General features: G+C 50.1%; 1 protein-coding gene across 3 annotated transcripts in view; it reads right to left on the reverse strand.

Annotated features, from left to right (window-relative positions):
* TMCC2 (transmembrane and coiled-coil domain family 2) overlaps positions 1–10469 on the reverse strand; it is a 37170-nt gene extending 26701 nt beyond the window's left edge. The window contains exon 1 of one of the 3 annotated variants that reach the window (XM_070395902.1): positions 9701–10469. In XM_070395902.1, coding sequence (XP_070252003.1) covers positions 9701–9907 — 207 coding nt within the window. In that variant the 5' untranslated portion in view covers positions 9908–10469. Of the gene's footprint in view, positions 1–4970; positions 5060–8664; positions 9106–9700 lie in introns of those variants that run through there. The other 2 variants (XM_070395903.1, XM_070395904.1) reach the window with 2 other exon arrangements.
* Between the last annotated feature and the right edge of the window lie 5912 nt (positions 10470–16381).

Consider the following 16381-nt stretch of genomic DNA (forward strand, 5'->3'; position numbering starts at 1 on the left):
ATGTAACTCCGGGACTGCCCCCGAGTTCAGGCTACACAATGCCAGGTTTCCCACGGGAGTCACCATCCCGCCGGGCCCGACGAGGCAGGACCACCTGAATCCACTCTGGGTAGAACCAACGCATCCAAGGCAGCCTGGACTGGGGAGCACAGGCGGCTCTGGGCTAGAAAGGGCCAGATTCGCCGTCTCCAGACCAGGCATGAGCCAGGACACCTCCCTCCTCCTTATGCCCAGGCTGATACCAGACCTCTCTCCAGTGCTGTGGATGGGCCAGCTGGCTCTGGCGTTGGTCCAGCTGCTTCTGCCAAAGGGTCACATCCCATATGACCAACTGCCTTTCTAGCATCCTATTCCAGGTCTTTCTCCTCTCCCCACCACTCCTAACCTGGCTTCTCCCAGTGAGGCCAACCTTCCATATCCACTCAGGCAAAAAAAAAAACAGTCCCTTCCAAAGGTCCCAGCGCCAGGCAGCATTTCCTCTCCCCGCCCCCACTCAGCCCCAGGAAATGGGCGGAGGTGCCATGGACAGCAGCCAGCGCTGTCTGCCACACGGCCTTGCATCCTAACATCCTTGGTCCGCTTATTTTTAATATTACACAACAGCATTTTTCAAAGTGCCTTCCAACTGATGCTGTCATTGCAGCCTGATGCCAGCCTACCCTCAGGAAGGAGTGACGGGTACAGCAGCAGTGTCTCCGTTTCGCAGGGGAAGACACTGAGGCCAGCATCGCTAAGTGGCTCATCCAAATCACACAGACAAACCCCCGGCTTCTGAGGGACTCCCCTGCTCACACACTGACCCCACCCTAGAGCGGACACGGTGGCTATCTGTCTCCTGGGACAGTGGCAAAGGCAGGTTCAGAACAAAACAAACGCCTGGGCCAGGAGGCGCACGGCCCCCGGAACTGAGTGGTAACTCTACCCGTGTCACCTGTAGGACCTGGGCAAGACCTTCGACGCTGGGGCTTCGTGTCACACCTCCCCACCTGTGTGGCAGGTGAAGGGACGCAGGACCTCTGGCCCAGCAGCGTGAGGAGTCTGCTCAAGCCTGTGGTAGGCACGAAGGAAGGGAACGAAGAAGTCCAGGGATAGTGGGGGGCAGGTGAGCTCCACACGCAAGGGCTTCTCCTCACAAGGTGCAAGGTAAGAAAGCAGGGTGGCGGGCCGGGCTGCTTCTGCACGTGGGTGCCAGGGAGGAGGTGGTGAAGGAGTTTTGATATAACATGGGGTGTTAAAAAACAACAACAATAACAACTCAGCACATCCACAGAACCAGTCTTAAGTTTGGGGAACGAGGAAAACCATGGTGACTAGCTGGAGGGAACTTAGCCACCAACGCAGCAGAAGGCACCACCTGCTCTGACTAACAGGTTCCAGCTACTAAATGTCACTTGCTTTTCCACACGGACTTTTGCTTTTTCCCCAGCGGCCAGACACCAGTTTTGGGGGCCAAATGAAGCCATGTAGTAGGAAAAGAGCTGAGATGTTTCAGAGTCAGAGGTGGGCACAAACAGAGGTTTCCTGACTCACAAGAAAAAGCAGGATCTACCCCCCAAACGGCCCAGAGGCTGGAAGTGAGCAGAGAGAGAGCTTCCGGCGTCAGCTGCCTATGCACGGGGAGAGAACGAGGGGAGGGTGCTGCCTCCTTCCCTGGAACTCTAAGGGCAGGAAGGACCCCATCTTCTTTGGTGACATCATCCTCTCCGGAAGAAAGGGAGGACTCGATGGCTTCTGAACGATCCTTCCTGAGACGCCTGTGGTCTCTGAACAGCAAGGCTTCATCTGTTGCCCTCCCTGGGTGTGGGTCCCCCAAAGAGGAAGTTCACTCCAAAATCTGCAAACACAGCTGCATGAGGCCAAAAGGAAAATGCTTCGAGGTAAAGAGTCCCTGCCACCATGTGATGAAAAGTAGCTGAAGTGGCTTCTAATTCCTACAGGTCCCTGTGCTCCTAACAGCTCCCAGAAAAGCTGAAAGCATCTTGCAAAGTCACACTAACCTACAGCTCACGTATCCCACCTGGCAGCTGACTGCATGTCCCTTCCTCACGCTTGGGTCTGAAACTCCCTCTGCCCCCCACAAAGGTTTGGCTGTGAGGGTTCAGGGGGGTGACTGGGTCACAGTGAGCCTCAGTGAGCCTAAGTCGCCAACGTTTCTCTATTTATAGGGTCTCTATGGAAACAGGGCCAGCATTAGAGAGCTAATCGCTGTAAAAACCCACAGAGTTCTACTATCTGGGATGCAAAGTGAATTGCAGAAGTCTCCAACTGCTCTTCAGAAGCTTTGGGTGGGGACCCCGGGATTGGAGGGGGGCAGGAGCTGCCACCCCAGGTCTGGCACCAAAGAGCACAAGGAAGAGTTTCTACTAGAAGCACAGTGATGAAAGACTTTGTGAATCATTTCTTCTCCAGCATCAGAGCCGACATTAAAAAACAGACCTCAACTCGGGCAAATGATTTCCCCACTCCCAATTTTATTCTAGTTCCTCGTTTCCTTAGTGCAGCGGTTCTCAACCTGTGGGTCGCAACCCCTTTGGGGGTCGAACGACCCTTTCACAGGGGTCGCCTAAGACCATCGGAAAACACATCTATAATTACATATTGTTTTTGTGATTAATCACTATGCTTTCATTATCTTCAATTTGTAACAATGAAAATACATCCTGCATATCAGATATTTACATTACGATTCATAACAGTAGCAAAATTACAGTTATGAAGTAGCAACGACAATAATTTTATGGTTGGGGGTCACCACAACATGAGGAACTATATTAAAGGGGCGTGGCATTAGGAAGGTTGAGAACCACTGCCTTAGTGGCTTACAGAATTCTGTCTAGAGCCAACACAAGGTGGGACAGTGACCTCACCAATCGGGTCATTAGGCAGAACAGACTCAACATCCACCAGCATAGAAGATTGTGATTCAAATTACCTGCATGGTGTGCCCTCTCCCCGCCTCCCCCTCCTAAAGCCCTCTCTGACCACACCATCTGCAGTGAGCTCACCGCCCCCGACCCCTGCTCTGAACTCTAGACTCTAGACCAGTGATGGCGAACCTATGACACGTGTGTCAGAGGTGACATGCGAACTCATTTTTTTGGTTGATTTTTCTTTGTTAAATGGCATTTAAATATATAAAATAAATATCAAAAATATAAGTCTTTGTTTTACTATGGTTGCAAATATCAAAATATTTCTATATGTGACACGGCACCTGAGTTAAGTTAGGGTTTTTCAAAATGCTGACACGCCGAGCTCAAAAGGTTCGCCATCACTGCTCTAGACGCAGTGGTTCTCAACCTTTTGGCCCTTTAAATACAGTTCCTCATGTTGTGACCCAACCATAAAATTATTTTCGTTGCTACTTCATAACTGTAATGTTGCTACTGTTCTGAATCATAATGTAAATATCTGATATGCAGGATGGTCTTAGGCGACCCCCGTGAAAGGGTCGTTCGACCGCCAAAGGGGTTGCGACCCACAGGTTGAGAACCGCTGCTCTAGAGAGCACACGATCTGCAATTCATCGTGTCCTGCCTCATGCTATGGCTTCCCCGCTTTCTCAAAGTCACCCAACTTTTCACTGGCTTTTGGACGAAATTCACAATGAGAATATGCGTGAATGGAGGACAGGACTTATATCATCTGTATCTTAGTGTCCCTGATATTACCTGGCAGAGACCTCAACACAAACATGGCGAGTGCTACTTAATTATGTTTATATTCTGAGTGGAACTATCCAAGTCTACGAAAGTATCTTTAAAAGGTCATTTCATCCTTAGGCGGGCTGCTTTTTCTGGTGTCTAACCCAGATCCCTCCTGCTGCATTTTAAACCCTTGTCTGAGTAACTGATAAGATCCAGCTGGCGTGGAGGCACGTGACAGACCCAGGGCCCCAAAGTGTTCACTGTCTCCACCCGTGGCTCAGGTGGGGCTCGGGTCCCCACTGCCGGCTTTGTTTTCCAGGGCGGCGTCCCTCAGTTAACTTGGCTGAAGTAAGGAAGCCTTTCGCCATTTGGTTTGGAAAGTCAAGGGCTGTCTTTCTCACATAATTACGAAACGTACCTGCTATCCCTCAACAGCTCTGCTCTAACTTCTTAATAAGGAGAGAGGCTGACGCGTTTGGCTGGCTGAGGTGGACCAGTCAAGCCCCCGTTCTGAGAAGGACCCTCCTCGTCTACGAGGATGTCAAAGGAGGTGGCGTGTCTTATAGAAGCGATGGAAGTGGAGATGGGTTTTAAGTTGGCCTCCAAGACCATCACTGAGAAGCCAGCTGAGCTTTTTCCCAGCCCCAACACTCACATTTTTTTTAAAAACTTCAACCCCAAATTCAGATCCCAGCAGATGTTTCCATTCCTTGAGGGAGAGATTCTTGTTAATGGGATTGGCAGTTAAGACACAAGTAGATGCCCTGAAAGGACATTCGGTAAATACTGAGCCTGCAGGACAGTTCCCACTAGAACCAGGCAGCTGGGGACTGATCTAGAACACACGTGGCAGGAGAACCGAGAGCTTCTTTGCCACATGCTTTCCCATCGGGCACTGGTTCCTCCTGAGCCTATGTACAGGGCTGCTCGGAATATTATTGAAGACAGAGGGGGTGGCAGTGGGGCAATCCCAGGCCTCGGGAGCCCTGCCCTCCTCACATTAAGTGCAGGGGGGATAAGAACAGTGGTCGGCAAACTGCAGCTTGCGAGCCACATGCGGCTCTTTGGCCCCTTGAGTGTGGCTCTTCCACAAAATACCGACTTCTGCGCATGGGCCATGAAGTTTCAATCGCACTGTACATGCGAGCCCGCACGTGGTATTTTGTGGAAGAGCCACACTCAAGGGGCCAAAGAGCCGCATGTGGCTCGCGAGCCACAGTTTGCCGACCACTGCCCTAGCCGGTTTGATTCTGTGGGTAGAGCAGCAGATCACAGATCAACAGACTGAAGGACCCATGTTCGATTCCGGTCAAAGGCATGTACCTCAGTTGCAGGCTCGATCCCCAGCCCGGGCGTGTGCCAGAGGCAACCAATCCCCGTGTCTCTTTCACATCGATGTTTCTCTCTCTGTGTCTCTCCCCCTGCCTTCCACTCTCCCTAAAAAAAAAAAAACAATGGAAAAATATCCTCAGGTGAGGATTAACAAACAACAAAACAAACAAACAGGTGACCTCACCATTCTTCGACATCCTCCACCGGCCCTGACTACTTACAGGGCTGGGAAAACAAGCGCCATCCCCACCAAAAAGGATGCTGTCCCGAGAGGCACCTGGCACCTGCCATTTCACTTCCTATCTGGAAAGCCCCGGTCTTCTTGTTTGATAATTAACATCCCACCCTTACTTTAACATCTTGCTCTCTGTCCACCTCCCCCAGAACATCTTTTCCATGTGCTTCTGACTCCATTGTAGGATGCTTGAAGCGCCTTAAAACTCATGTGTCCTTCGATGGGTGACGTTTTCTTGCAAGTACTCCATCCTGTTTGACCGGGAGCTCACCTAGAGGCAGAAGCAGTGCCTGTTGCCAAAGAACTCACCTTCCATGGCCTTGCTCTTAGGTCTACCTCAATCCTGCCTCCCCCAAGGGCCCAGCTCCCACCTGAGATTGCAGGGGTCTCCACACCTCAGCACCTCACTTCTAAAGGAGAACCAGGAGCCTCAAGGTGCAGCCAGGCCACACAGCCACACGCTGGCCATGGGAACCTCCCCTTGAGTCCCAGAGCGCACACTCCTTCATCCCGCCCACATTCCTATGAATAGCTTGTCTCCTCCACTGAAAAAGTGGAGAAACCCAGACCCGTTAATTTTATCAAAACCCTAGGCCTTAAAAAAAAAAAAAAAAAGTAAAACAAACAAAAGAACAGAACAAGAAGCAGAGTTTCTTGGGAATGCCAATGTTCTCTTTCTTGACCTGGGTAGCAGGGAGATGGGGTGTTTGTTTTGCGATTGTTACTTAAAGCATACCTATCTTTTCAGACACCTGTGTATATGCATGTCGTATTTCACAGTTTAAGACAGTGCCTTTCCCCCTGAAGGCGTTCAGTACCTGTGGACCGTGCTCCCTTCTCCAGTGGACCCTGGCAGGAGAGCTGAGAGAACAGGGCCGCCGTGGGGTGCGGGCTGGAGCGTGGCACTCACCAGCAAAGGCGGGGGAGCGGCTGTGACCTGCCCTTGGCTTCTAATTGCTTTTCCTGGTCTTCCTGCGTGGGACCAGTGTATGGTGGGAATGAAAGCACATGAGCAGGAACCCAAATGGGTCTTGGGTCAAAAGCACTTCGAATAATGGAATTTGGAGCCACCCCCTGTTTCTTCCTGGAAAAATATAAATACTGCCCAGAAATCCCTGGGGAAATTATTCGCAGGGGCTTTTGTGAGGGAAAGGAGAACCTCCAGGGAAAGGCTTCTGGCCGGCACATCCAGAGCCTTCCTTTCCGGAAATTCCTCCTGCTACACCAGAGGGGGGGGGGGGGGGGGGGGGGGGAGGGAGGGCCAGGGGAGCGGGGAGGGGGGAAAGGGGAAAGAAGGGAGAGGAGAGAAGATTGGGGGTTTCCTCCCCTGCCTTCAGCTTCTGAACTGCATCAGGACAGGACCAGGGACCTGTGCTTAGCCACTCCCCCTCCCCCCCATCCCCCACCTCCACCCCTGACCTCAGCAATGTCTACACCTGCTGTATTTGTAACAGTAATGTGTGCTGCACGTCCCTTTCTGCCGTTTTCCCGAGCTCTGCCCCACTCCCATTCTCCCTGGAGCTGGGCTCCTTGCTGGAGAATTCCCGTGTACTTTTGGTCAGCCAGCACTCTCTGTGGCCAGCAATCCTGGCATCTCCTAGCAGGGCTTCTGGGAGCAGCAAAGGACCGGATAAGGATGACCGTGCAATCAAGACATGAGCTCGAGGGGTTCAACAGGAGCCCAAGCCACAGAGGGGAGGGATGTGACTTCTGGATTGTCGCGTGAGGAGTTGCTCAGAGGGCCCCCAAGCTAGCTGCATAAGCCTCCTGTAGGGCAATGTTCATTTTCAGGTTGTCAGTTCGGGTTTTACGATGGCTCTTAAACTCGTTAAGACTGTTGCTTAACTATTTCCCCTTCTTTTCACTGGCCCGCCTCACCCCATAACCACAGATGCAGGCCACGGGAGCAGAAGTTTACAGTGCAGAGCGCGATGCTCCACAACGCCCAAGGACCCAAGGGCTGAGGGATGGAAGGACGGGGAGGGAGACCACAGGCTGCCACTGGTCGGGGGGCATGGTTCAGATCTCTCTGGCAAAGACTAAAATGCTCTCTTCTCCCCACCCCCTCACCTCAGTGGAGGTGCTTCACAGAACGCCTTCCTTTCTCTGCCCCTTTCTCTAGATGACTTCCTCCAATGCACTCAACCCATCACCATGCCTGCAGCTGTCACAGAATATACAAGTGGGACTGAGGGACCAAAAGTGCCCTTTCTCCAAAGTTTAAGATGAAAACAAAAGCAAACAGGAACTGCTGGTCCCCCTGGGCCAAACACAGGTGTGCAGCAGGGGGTGTTAAAAATTAAACGTGCCCCTTCCTGGTGCTGCCATCAAGTCGAAAACAACTCAGCTCCGACCCCGTGCTAGACAGAGCCAATGGTGGAATTTTTCCAACGCTGGGAAACTGTGCCAGCATGGGAAAACAAGTCTGGACACATTTAGTATTTCTAGCCCCTTTCTCCAGAAAAGGGGCTCAGAAAAGTTGAGTGATTTGCCCGAGATCACACAGCAAAGCAAACTGCAACAGCCCCCAAGTTCACGTCTGGCTCTGAGGTCCCTTCCCTGCAAACATGTGTGAAAGCAGACAGAGATAAACACCCTGCCTGCCTCCCTGTGCTCCCACCAGCAGGCAGCAGCTCTGTTTTCTACTCCTTGCTGCCAACCTGGGTCCACAGGGCTGGGATCCGCCTCAGTTGTATGTTTTCTCGGGGGTGGGAGTGGGAGGATCCAACGCCTTTTGTCACACCTGGTGTTAATTTTGGTTCAGGGGAGTTCAGCATTCAATATCAAATGTAGAGGTGTTGCTATTTTTACCGCAACCAGAATGAAGGTGGAGAGAGAGAGAGAGAGAGAGAGGTTATAGAGTGAGGCGAACCAGCTTCTTAAAGTAGCTTTATCTACAGAGGCAGACACTGCAGCCCTCACACCACAAACAGCCCATCTGGGGGGGGGGGGGGGGCGGGGGGGAGGCGGGGATGGAGGATGAACGGAGCCCAGTTTCCACTGCTGGCCTAAGCTAGGGTGTGGGGGGCTTCCGAGCTACTCTTTCTGGACGCAGGCTGAGGGTCCACCTGATTAAGGAATCAGAGTTCGCTGGCCAAACTCATCTACAGCGGCCCGGAATGAAGCTGAAGCCTGCAGCAGAAGGCTGGCCCCTCCCCACAACAGCATTCAGGGCATCCCTGTCCCTTCCCCATCTCCTTTAAAATAGAGCACACAGGGTGGGCTCAAGGGTGACAGCGGGGCCAGGCCCCAGTGTCCTGTGCACAGCCTAGCCAGCAGAGCTCATCTTCAGACATGAGGCTAGCCCCAGACGGGCAGCAGAACCAGAGGTCACATTCGAGTAACTACCACAATTTTTTTTAAAATTACACACAAGGAGCTAGCGGTCCCCCACCTCACCCCTCCCCCAAGGAACACAGACAGGTAACACACAGGTAAGAGCACACTCACCTGCGCTCAGGCCAAACGAGGAATGTCATTGGCTTATTCTGCTGAGCTCCTCAGTGTCTGCTGCTATAGGATACAGGCTTTACTGAACATAGCGAGTCCGTTCACTCCCCTAGTCAAGACCTCGCACCCCGTCTGGAGAAAATCTCCTCGAGGCATCAACCTCCAAAGCATCTAAGTTCCTCCCTTGGGCTGACATCTTGCTCAGTCTGGAGGTGAGCTGGCTTGAGAAGCCTGAGCCTGCAGTCCCCGCTCCAGCAAAGGTGCATTTATTTATCGCAGCTGCTGTTTTCATTAATACAGAGACATACTCAATACAGCTCGGTAATTTTCTCAGCACCCTCAGGCTGGAAAATAAACCACTCCTCCCCTCTGCGTGTGATCAGCTCTCTCCGATTCTGGTTCTAGCTGCCGGCTCAGCATGTGTGCAACTTGAACCGAGGCCCCAAACCAGCCCAAGTGCTGGGCCACCTGTCAGTTCTCCACCCGGGGGTTGGTTCCACAAGCAGGCACGGAAGGGATCGCCAAGCACTAGCTTAACCTCTGGCTCCACCTAACGGCAAGAGATCCACACTCCCCTTTCACAGATGGGCAAACTGAGCTTCATCCAGAAAGGTCCAAAGGAGGAAACTAATTCAGCAAAGAAGACGAACGGTCCTGTTTGGCCTTCCCGGCTGTCATTTTCTCCCCCTGCCATCTCACAGGACGGAATGTGGGTGTCAACATTTTGGTTAGCATCTTGGATTTCTCCAGCCCTTTGTCTGAGACTAAGCACTTCACACATATCTTTCAAACAATCTTTATGGGTGAGTCACTAGAAGGTCTGCTGAATAATGAGGAACAAACACAGAAGCCTGAAATGGAGCCGAAAGACAAGAGGCACAAATGGTACCTGAAGTCCAGCCCCGGGTTCTGGCCCAACATCCTCTCTGACCTTTGCCTGGCTTTCCCAGCACTCGCATCCCGTTAAAGCACTTTGGCGCGGGACAGAGGAAGCTAAGTCGCCGGCTGGCCCGGCCAGGGGAGGGTCTGCGCTCACCTTTAAGTCGGGAGGCTTGCTCCGGGGTCCCGGGTTGGGCGCCGACGCAACGCCCGCGTCTGAAGTTGGCCCGCCGGCAGAATTAGCACCCATGACCAGCCCGGGCCGGGGGTCCGCGCCGGGCAGGTGGCAAACGGCATCTTCCAGCCCCGCTCCATCCTCCTCTCCCTGCTGTTGCTGCAGCTCGTCCGATTTGCACCTCTTCATGCTGTATGTGGGTCGGCCCGGGGAATCTGTCCTTCCGGGGAGCCGTCTTGGGGGGAGACCGCACCCCCTCTTAACACTCAGTAACGAGGCCCAGGGTCTAAATGACCAACGAGGGAAGGAGTCGACGGAATACAATTTCTTGGATCGAGAAATAAATCTTTAAAGGAGAGGGAGGGAGGAACGAGGAGGGGAGCCTTGGTTACAGCTTGGAATAGTTCCCGACGACCTGGAGCGCGGAGGCAGAGCACAGTCGAGGCTGGCCGGCGGGAGTCCTTGGGCGGTCATGGCAGCGGGAGGGGAAGGAGGGTGGCCCCCGGCCCCCGAACTTTCTGCTTCAGGGCGCGGGCCGGGCAGGGGAGCTGAGCAGCGCAGCGCATCCCCCTGGGTTGGCCGGGCTCTGGGCGAGGCAGGGCAGGGGGCAGCCGGCCGGGCAGGACCTCGGCGGCCGCCCTCGGCGCCGGCTGGGGCCCCCGGCCCTGCCCCCGGCCCTCGCCCCGCATGGACCGGTCGCGGAGCCTGGGGCGCGCGGCGCGCCGGGCCTCCTCGCTCCCCGCCCGCGGCCCGCTCCCCGCCGGCGCGCCGCCTGCTGCAAAGCCGCGACCGCAGCCAAAGCCAACGGCGAACGCAACCTACCCGGCCCGGCGCCTCCGCCTGGCAGGGGAAGGCGAGGCAAGGAAGGAGTGACAAGGGCAACGAGCCAATGGGAAGCCTGCAGGGCCGAGGGGGCGTCGCGCGGCCACGTTTTAGGGTTGGTTGCACGGTGGGCGCCCCTAGAAGTCTGGAGGGCTCTGCCGGGCGCCCTGGCATTGCGGAGAAGGCTGCAGAGTAGGGGTGGGGACAGCGGGCCACCCCGGACCTGGATGACAGATGCTGCAGGGAACCTCCCAGGAAAGACTCTCGGGATTACCCCCCACCCACTCAGTTTTATTTGGTGGGGAGGGGCGCAGTAGGTATGCTTATCATCACTGCTTTTTTCACTCTAACTTTGCACATTATTTGCATACTAGAGTACTGGTGCACGAATTCGTGCCCCGGTGGGGTCCCTTGGTCTGGCCTGCGGGATCAGGCTGAAACCGGCAGTCCAACATCCCCCCAGGGAGTCCCAGATTTCGAGAGGGTGCAGGCCAGGCTGCGGGATTCCACTGGTGTGCGAATCCATGCACCAGGACTCTAGTATGCATATAAGACCTTTGGTTAATCTCTTCTCACCCTTCCCCCTTCCCTGCTTCCCTCTGAGATTCATCAGTCTGTTCCATGTTTCCATGCCTGTGCTTTGAGTGTCTGCCCCCTGGTGGTCAGTGCACATCATAGCTACTGGTCAACAGTTGAATGGTCAGACAGTTGGACACTTCGCATATTAACCTTTTATACATATAGACTAGAGGCCCAATGTATGAAATTCGCGCAAGAGTAGGCCTTCCTTCCCCCGGCTGCCGGCACCAGCTTCCCTCTGGTACCTAGGACCCGGGCCTCCCTCCTGCCGCCAGTAGGCACTGGGGACCAGGGTTTCCCTCGCAGCCCCAGCTTCATCCAGAAGGTCGTCCGGAAGAACGTCTGGTCTAATTAGCATATTACGATTTTATTGTTATATATATATAGCTATCCCTTCAATGTGGAAGACCCTGGTCCCTAGGAAACTTGGTCTGAAACAGAAACTCATAGCTACATTCAGCGCTGCAAACGCAAAGGGAAGGGTGCTTCTTCTGTTCCGTTGCCCCTTCCCCCACTTTAACTCTCATGAGTCTTAGCTTTATGCTCAGGAATGACAAAGTCTTTCATATTGGAACACAGTAATGAGTGTGAGCATGCCTTGTAAACTGTAAGGAGCTTTTTAAATAAGAAAGGATATTAATGGCAGGAGAGTGGAACGTATGGAAGAGAAGGAGAGGAATGCAATCTCTTTTCCCCATAAATCTCAGCCAAACTGCACCGAGTAATCTGAAGGCAGAAGAAAGCAAATATTGGGGTAACCAATATACAGAGCCTAGTAATAACAAAGCCATCCGCATGCCTACTGTGTGCTTACTTTTTGCCCATCCAGCAGCCTAGAACAGCAGTTCTCAAAGAATGGTTCTGGGACCAGCAGCATCAGCAGCACATGGAATCTTGATAGAATGCAAATTATTGGACACCAGCCAGGTCTACCGTATCAGAAATCTGTTTTAGCAAGCTCTCCAGGTATTTCTGATGCAAGCTCCCATTTGAAAACCCCTGGCCCAGACTGTTAGTGAAGGGAACACTGACTCAGTGAGTCACAGTGACGATCTCCACTGTTTCACAGTTTAACAATCCTTTTTACACCCATCATACTGTTCTAGCCTCATGTCAGTCCTACTAGCCTGTGAGTTTCTTGACTCTCTTCCATCTGCTTCCCATTCTAATCACTCACCTTAATGTACATCCTAGAAGAGCCTAAGGTGTTAAGAATTTACTTTCTAAACTAGGCAGCTCCATTTTTAGAAGATGGGAACTTAGGATGGGTTGGGAAAGTAACACCCCCCCACCCCCCACCCCCCCCCACCCCCCTGCCACATCCACTACACAGTATCAGACACAATGTAGAAGAAACACAAGCTGCAAGCCTATAGCATTTCCAATGGTGAGGGAAAGGCGGAATGCCATGAAGACCCAGGCAGATTGAGACAGAACCAGTGGGCAGATTCCCAGGGTGTAAATGTCAGGCAGAGGAGTCTACTGCCCCCTGCCTGACTGGCCCCAGAGACGTGCAGGGGCCCCACAGACCCTGGGTCAGTCTTGGGGGGGTAAGCAGTGACCAACAAATGGTGAACCTACATGGACACATGTTCATGACCTGACTCTAAGCTGAAGAAAAGTGGAGAGATGGTGTGAAGCTTTAAGGAAGCAGAGACCATTATCATTTTGACTTATGCCTCATTTCTGTACTAGGTTGAAGTGATCCTAAGTTTGATTTTTTTTTTTTAATTTTATTTGTTGCCCTAGCTTGTTTGGCTCAGTGGATAGAGTGTCAGCCTGTGGACTGAAAAGTTCCAGGTTCCATTGCAGTCAAGGGCACGTGCCCAGGTTGCAGGCTCGATCCCCAGTAGGGGGCGTGCAGAAGGCAGCCGATCAATGATTCTCTCATCATTGATGTTTCTATCTCTCCCTCTCCTTTCGTCTCTGAAATCAATAAAAATAAAAAAATTATTTGTTGATTAGAGAGAGAGAGAGAGAGAGAGAGAGACATTGATGTTCCACTTATTTATGCATTCATTGATTGATTCTTGTAAATGCCGTGACCAGGGATCAAACCTGCAACCGTGGCATATCGGAACAACACTCTAACCAACTGAGCTACCCGGCCAGGGCCTTGGTTTTTATATTATCGTACACATAGCCAAATTTCCTATTTGTGGCCATATTTAACAAAGTGTGATGCAGATCAACAAAAAGTCTGTGGTGTGTTTCATGAAATCAACAAATACTTTACATTCCATTTTGGAGAGGCAGGATAGCATGGTAGTTAAGACTTCAGACTCTGTGACCAGACTGCCTGGGGACAAATCCTGGCTCTGCTCTCCACTGAGTATGTGATTGGAGGCCAGTTCTCTAGCTTCTTTATATCAAGATTCCTCATTTGGAAGGGGGGATACTGACTATATCTACCTTAGTGGGTACTGGGTGATAGGGTGGGTGAAAGTAGGTTTACAGGAGTTCGGATGGAAACAGACATGCAGGTTATGATTATTACAATAGTTTTATTAACTCAGAAGGATGTATATTTCATATACACTCACAGCTGTAAACTTACTTTTGCCACCTCTGTCGTAAGGCACTTAGATATTGCTTGGCACAGAGTGAGGGCGATACCTATAATCAGAGATGCCATCTGGTTTCAAAAGTGTTGTACATTCCACTCCAACGGTTCTATCCTTGGTAGTTCATTTAAATGTGTCTCACCCACTTCTGACTTCCACTGAGTGTCATATTGTAGAACAAATATGCTAATTCCAAGGAAGTTTGAGTGGGAAGTCTGTGTAGAGAGCTGTGTGACCTGCAACAGCCAGTTGGAAGCTGGTAGCACATTTTCATTAGCCATAGTAAATTCTTGGGTACCTAAGACAAATAGAACCTGAAAGTATTTTGATTGAAATTCTATTTGAAGGATTGGATCATTCTATTTTTCTAGGCTTCTTTGGGAAAATATAGTCACATACTATGTTTCGATGTTCAAGATAAGACAAAAAAATTTGCGATTTACAAAGCAAGAAATTATAGTTGGTATGTAAGAGTGGCATTTCACCTTTCTGCTTTGGCATCACTAGTTCATTACAAATAAATAACATGGTGTATAGTTCGTGGGAAGAACATTGGTCTTGGTGTTAGAAAACCCATGTATGAATTATGGTTCTGTTACTCCCTGTGTGTTCTTGGGCAACCAAATCACTCAAATTTTTTCACCCTTGTTTTTCTCATCTATAAACAGGGGCTGATCATATCTATCCTAGATGGTTATTGTAAGGATTAACTAGACAATGTATGTGAAGAGGCTTGATGTGCTCAGTAAACCTGAATGACACAAAAATAATCAACTTGTCCAAGCCCGTGTCTGCCACATGAGAAGGGCAGAATTGTCTCACCAAGATTAATGCTTTTTGTGAAAGGAAATCCCAGTTTAAAAGGGGGCTTTCCTGGTGGTATCAATTTTGTTAAACCAGTAAGTTGTATAAACAAGGATAAAGATAAGGGTTGTGGAATCCTGTTTCTTTGTCCACAGCCAGTTCATTTAGCCTGATAAACTGATAAAGTTTTAATTATAGAGGATGAGTTGCTGAGATCAACAAGTAAGCATAGAGTAGGGTGTGTGTGTGTGTGTGTGTGTGTGTGTGTAAAATCAATTAAGTCTGAGAAATAAAAGACTTCTTTTTGCCAATAGCAAGAGGCTTCTAGATTATCCAAGAAAATTGTTTCCTATTCTGTAGAAATTCTTTAAAAATTTTTTATTAAGATTATTTTATTTTAAAAAGTTTTATTTTAATTAAAAAAACATCTCACGTATCAAATGGGTAGGTAGTTTTTGAGAGCTATTTTATTTTTTTAAAGACTATGTAGCTTTATTTTTAAATATATTTTTATTGATTTTTTATAGAGAGGAAGGGAGAGGGGTAGTTAGAAACATCAATGAGAGAGAAACATTGATCAGCTGCCTCCTGTACACCTCCTACTAGGGATGTGCCTACAACCAAGGTACATGCCCTTGACCGAAATCGAACCTGGGACCCTTCAGTCCACAGGCCGACGCTCTATCCAGTGAGCCAAACCAGTTAGGGCTTGAGAGCTATTTTAAACATACTGAGTAGACTGCTTTTCTTAGAAGGTGAAAGCATTCTTTAGAAAGACTAGATATAATAATTTTGATCACTGTGTTTTGATACCAGCATCATTACAAATATTCCTTTGTTAACGTAACTTTCTTCCCTTTCTTTTGGAGATAGCCATTTCCCCTTAAAAATAAATTGGGTTCTGTGGGATTGGGAGGAGGAAACTATGCAAATCATCCTCAGGGAGATTGGCTAGAGTATTGATTACATCACCATCCCACCACCGCAATACAGGGTTTTTATTGGCTATTGTAAAAGGCAGGCTGGACCGGGAAGGCTCTGCTTCACTCGTGAGTTGGAGAAGGCTCTGTGTCTAAACAAATTTTATCCTTTTTTTTTTTTTAAATTTAAAATGTACTCAGGAGCATTTTCCATATGTTATTACATTTTCCATGTTCCTGCATATGCAATTAGACATATGCTAAGTAAACAGCTAAAATGACAGCTTACCATTCTATCAAGTGAATATATCATGGTTTAACCACCTTATTCTTAGATAATTATTTCAATTTTTCACCTTCAGAAATAAACTATAGTTACTCTTTTAATTCAGAAATGGTATATATTATTCCTCCATAGCATAAAACCTCTGATACCATTCGATGTTTTAAAGGACTGAACAAACTGAACAGATTGCCCCTCTTGTGACCTTTGCGCTCCCAGCATCCTTAGACCTGTATGGGAGGCTCCAGGGTCTGGCTGGTCCCTGGAGCCGTGACTCCCCTATCTGTCGTACAAAAAGCTGGAAGTTTCTGTTTCTCCTCTCAGGGAGGATGTATATTCCTCGTTCTGGGTGCTTGTTGCTGCTCAGTGATGGGAGAAAAGTCACAATAATCATGGTCATGAACAGAGGAGGTTTGTGAGGCATAAACTTAAACCCTGATTGTACTGCTCTGGGTGGAAGCCTGGGACTGGTAAAATGGCTGCTTTGTGCCCTTCCCCGTCTCTATAGGGAAACCATACAAACCTCCGGACAATCTGCTAGTTAAAGCTGAAAATGCTAGACCTTAAAAAAAACAAGGAAGAAGGAAAGAGAGAAAATGTCAGCTTGGCTCAGAGAAAATCCGTTGTTTATTATTTTACTTCTGAAGATAAATACCTACGGCAGTTTCATCTGCTATTCTATGCGGTACTT

This window comes from Myotis yumanensis, unplaced genomic scaffold (assembly GCF_028538775.1).
Source record: "Myotis yumanensis isolate MYYU_CA2020_CCGP unplaced genomic scaffold, mMyoYum1.0.hap1 SCAF_17, whole genome shotgun sequence".
Lineage (NCBI taxonomy): Eukaryota > Metazoa > Chordata > Mammalia > Chiroptera > Vespertilionidae > Myotis > Myotis yumanensis.